The sequence below is a fragment of the Berghia stephanieae genome, chromosome 11 (assembly GCF_034508935.2).
Source record: "Berghia stephanieae isolate SIO BIC M18660-M18661 chromosome 11, UCSD_Bste_1.3, whole genome shotgun sequence".
NCBI lineage: Eukaryota > Metazoa > Mollusca > Gastropoda > Nudibranchia > Aeolidiidae > Berghia > Berghia stephanieae.
Genome location: NC_088370.1, coordinates 3,957,815 through 3,962,459, shown reverse-complemented (window position 1 = coordinate 3,962,459; position 4,645 = coordinate 3,957,815). Strand labels below are relative to the sequence as shown.

Genomic DNA, 4,645 nt, shown 5'->3' with positions numbered 1-4,645 from the left:
AATCTCATTGGAAGTGTGAAACCACTCTTCCGGAGGACTGAATACATACCTTCTGTAAATAGTCTTCTGGTTTCAGTGTGATGCATCTTATTTTCTAGTCTAAGTGTATGTTGTTCGTCAATAAAAATCACTAATCTTCGCTCTTTTACGTCCCGTAATCCTTAGAATTTGCCTATAGATAGTATGCGCTTGGCTAAGAAGCTCATAACATCGCCATCCGGAAGTATAACGGACCAACACACAAAACTGTGTGTATCCATGAACGTTTATAGTCAGGTTAATTATTAATACAGTTCAGTGAGCATTACTCATAAACGCGGATGGCAAAAAAAAACAATAACAAAGGCCTGTGTGACGTCATCTTCTTTATATCTATATATCCTTCTACTAAAAAGGTATGCCACCGTATGATTCAATATGTAACCTATTCACTATTAGTCCTCCGAAGGACTGGTCGAATACCCACTTCCAAGGATATTGGAACCGGAAAAGTAAGAATGTGACATCATGACAATTTCTGACAATGAACTTACTTTTCAGGCCTCGAAATCTCCAACATAATATTGTTTAGAATGGGTGGTCACGTGTGGACTTTAATATCGTATTTAAAACACAGAGCATTTTTATAAAGCAATATCCACTAAACGTGCTCAAGTCGCTTTACAAGGAGTCTCTGGCCACAAGCGACACTTAACATTTTTGATGAGACATGACGCTTCACAGAAGTAAAATCTTTTGGAATCTGGTAAGAACTGACAATTTTTCTGGCATACAAAAAATGATTGTTTACTTTCCTCTGGGTGGCTTTCAACTTCTAACGTATAGTGAAATTACGTCCCCATAAAAAGTAGTACTTTTATATAGCGCATTATCCACTGAATGTGCTCAAAGCGCTTTACAAGGGGCCCCTAGCCAACAGCAGCATTTAACACGTAGGACGAAGTCAATCAGCTGTCCTTTCAAGAGTTTATTCAAACCAATAAATTAAGCAAAAATATTCTTCATCGTTGATTAAATATTTTATACCACGGGTTCGAAGCATTATTCAACGATTACCAACGGTTTTTTTTTACCAAGAAATGATAGAGTTTTCCAAGATGAGGAGTGGCATAAAGTAGTTTGTTTGTTTGTTTTTACACGGAATGGACTATACTGTTCAACTCACTCACTCAATTTTCTACTGGCTTTGATGGCATCACAAAGTATCTCTACATGGTCCTGTCAGCTGCTATTCTTAACTCACTCAACCCTAACACCGACTATATCCGTAGTTTATCCGGGTTACTTTTACCCCATGCCTATTTATCACATTTTTCTGGGACAAATTATAGGCGTAGTATCGAAGTTAATGTTTTTAGTTTTATACATGCTAGTCGTAGTTGAATAAAACTATACATGTGAATGCTCATTTTTAATTTAAAAATTTCCAATTTTGAAAAGTGGCAAAAGTCTCTATGATTGAGTGAGTTAAAGCCGCCGCGTGGGACAGTCTTCTCTGCTTTAGGTTCCTCTCCATCCAATGCACGTCTACGTGTTTCCGTGGGGCGTCCATCGCGAGCCTTCCTGGGCAATGATTTAATGAAGTCTGTGATAGAATTGCCCTAACAATTTCTATCTTTTCCTTTTAATGAAACTTTCCAGAGACTCTGCCTCTGCTCTAGCTCTGAAGTCCTCGTTTAGAGATGGCATTTGACCGAAGGTCCGCGGTGAACATTGGTTTTGGAATACCGTACCTCAAATTTCTGGATGATTATTTCTATGGACTTCCTTCACTCCGATCCATAGAGCAAAATGCTCGACATCAGTCTTTAACATCTTGATTTTGGTGTTCAGTATTTACTGCGAAGTATTACATTTCATGTTGTAATACGAACTCGTTCGTACATTATTACGCGCAAAACAAAACAACCCCCCCCCCCCAAAAAAAAAACAAACCCACAACAACAACAACAACAAACAACAACAAAAAAACAACCACAAGAACAAACAAACAAACAACAAAACAAAATCAGAATTCAATACGAACACATCATTTTTAACACAGTTATTGGTTAGAGTGAATCTTTACCCCGTAGGGGTTAATTAGTCAATCTCCTATTTCAGATGTCCCCCACCACCATACCTATAGACCACTTCCATAGTTTCACCATCAGTCGAGAGGATTACCTAGCCATGAAGTCAGAGCCATCCCTACAGATTGTCGTCAACACGTCCGAGGCAGCTGCCCACACCCATGATTTGGCCATCCGATATAACTCCAAACGAGGGTAAAGAGATTATCATCATCATCATCATCATCATCATCATCATCATCATCATCATCATCATCATCATCATCATCATCATCATCATCATCATAATCGTCGTCGTCGTCGTCGTCATCATCATCACCATCATCATCATCACCACCACCATCCTTCATCGTGGTCGTCGTCATCATCATCATCATCATTTTCGTCATCATATTGTTATTATTATTATTATTATTATTATTATTATTATTATTATTATTATTATTATTATTATTATTATTATTATTATTATTATTATTACTGTAGCGACTACGTACAACAAAATGTAGATAGCCATTTTGATTTCTACAACTGGTCTTCAAGTCATTTGAGTTTAAGCCATTTTGGTTTGAGCCATAATATTACGTTCTGGCGTCAAGGGAGCAAAGCGGGTGATTATTATAAAGCTTGTCATAATAGTGTATTGTGTCCCTTGTTAGTAAGCAGTCGCAAACTCCAGTTGCAGTTTGGCAAGGGAACTAAGCCTGTGATTGAGACGAAGGAATAGAATATGACTTATGGTCTCCCTTCTGTACTAATAAAGAAAGTGAATGAATGGTATTGAACTTAGTTGAATGCAAATAATAATAATAATAATAATAATAATAATAATAATAATAATAATAATAATAATAATAATAATAATAATAATAATAATAATAACAATAACAATAACAATAACAATAATAATAATAATAATAATAATAATAATAATAATAATAATAATAATAATAATAATAATAATAATAATAATAATAAATGGAACTAAGTCTGAAATTAAGACAAATGATTAAATATTGACGTAGGTATAGTGTTCCATATTATGAGGAAGTTATCAACAACAAAAGATAAGGATAAAATAAATATTATAAGAATTAATAATGAGAAACCGCCACTTGGACATTGAGATTTTTACATGAGGTCTGTGTTATGGAATTATCTTTTTACTATATTATTTGTGACAATGCTCGCCTATCTGGTATAATATAAATATTGGAATTCGGTAATAAATAAGCATATAGGGCCTCGCTGAAGATAGTGAATTTTGATTCTGTGACTTTAGAACATGGCACAGTGGGTTCAATTATTAAAACTAGAAAATACAAAGGCGTAAGTTATTGAAGAATAAAAAAACAAAAGTACTCACGCTAAATAATGGCATTAATTTTAACTCCATTTTTATAAGTTAAGCTTAACATTCAATTTTACTCATTATTTTACACCGATCTATGATATCAAACATGAGATGATTAATCATATTTCCCTTTACCTCTTCAGGTTTGAATACGCTAGATGTGATAACCTCAGGAGTTGCTGGGACAATCACAACAAGCAACTCATTGAGATGAGACAGTCAAGGAGGTAGACCACCAAACCGTCCACAAGGGCGGAGCGGAGCCTTCGCAAACTCAAAGTGACCAATTAGTGGACAGACGCTTCGATATTAGATTTTTATCTTTCTAACTCTGACCAAAAAAAAAATCACATCAAAATATATGGCGACGACCAGCTAATAGAAGTAGAAGAGTAGAGCGAGTTGTATTTAATAGTTCGACCAGTTAGATCACTTCTTTCCTTAAGCACTACTAACTACAACTCACTTTCTTTTGGTTTTCGTCGCATTTTATTGTGACTTTTAAAAAAAGGTTTTTTTCTTTTTTTAATCCGGAAAAAGCCATCTGTAAGTTAACGAAGGTACGATTGAAGACAATGCAACATCAACGAATTGATAAACCACAAAATAAATTCAACGACCCCAAATCCAATCAAAACCACTACAAATCAAATCTCTCCCCCCCCCCCCCCCCCCCCCCCCCCAAAAAAAAAAATGATTAGATGCACAAGACAGGTACACCTTCATTATGAAAATAGTCGATAAAAAAATAAAGATAAGATCAATTGTTCCGTTCATTCCTGGAAACCAATGTTGTGGATCTCTTTTTTTTCTTCTGAACAATTCTGGGGACAATTTCCCATCATTTCATTGGTTGGAGGTCCTGACATCCCAGTTAGTTGAGTTTTTGGTTCACTTACATATTATATGCTTTTAATTCTGGATTGTGCCGAATTTGTTATCTGATCCATCTGTCCACTCAGAGGTAAATGGGTATCTGGTTCTGTTAGGTCTGGTGAAAAGTATTTACGATAAAAGAGCTTTCTATTCAAACGATAGTAAGAGATGGCTTTACGACCTATCCCATTTGTTGCGGTCTGTGCTGTCAAAAAAAAAATAAAAAAATAAAAAAAGCCATTCTATTTCTTTTTTTAGATTTGGCCAGAAAAGTTTTTTTTAAGTAGGCGAAGAAGACCCTAAACTAGGCGAAAATTGTCTAACTTGACATTCAATGAAGTCT

The 4,645-nt window shown here is 35.2% G+C and overlaps 1 protein-coding gene across 1 annotated transcript in view; it reads left to right on the top strand.

Annotated features, from left to right (window-relative positions):
- LOC144957149 (uncharacterized) overlaps window positions 1-4,032 on the top strand; it is a 29,580-nt gene extending 25,548 nt beyond the window's left edge. The window contains exons 14-15 of the mRNA XM_078888167.1: window positions 2,104-2,267; window positions 3,570-4,032. Coding sequence (XP_078744293.1) covers window positions 2,104-2,267; window positions 3,570-3,657 — 252 coding nt within the window. The 3' untranslated portion in view covers window positions 3,658-4,032. The remainder of the gene's footprint in view (window positions 1-2,103; window positions 2,268-3,569) is intronic.
- Window positions 4,033-4,645: the final 613 nt, after the last annotated feature.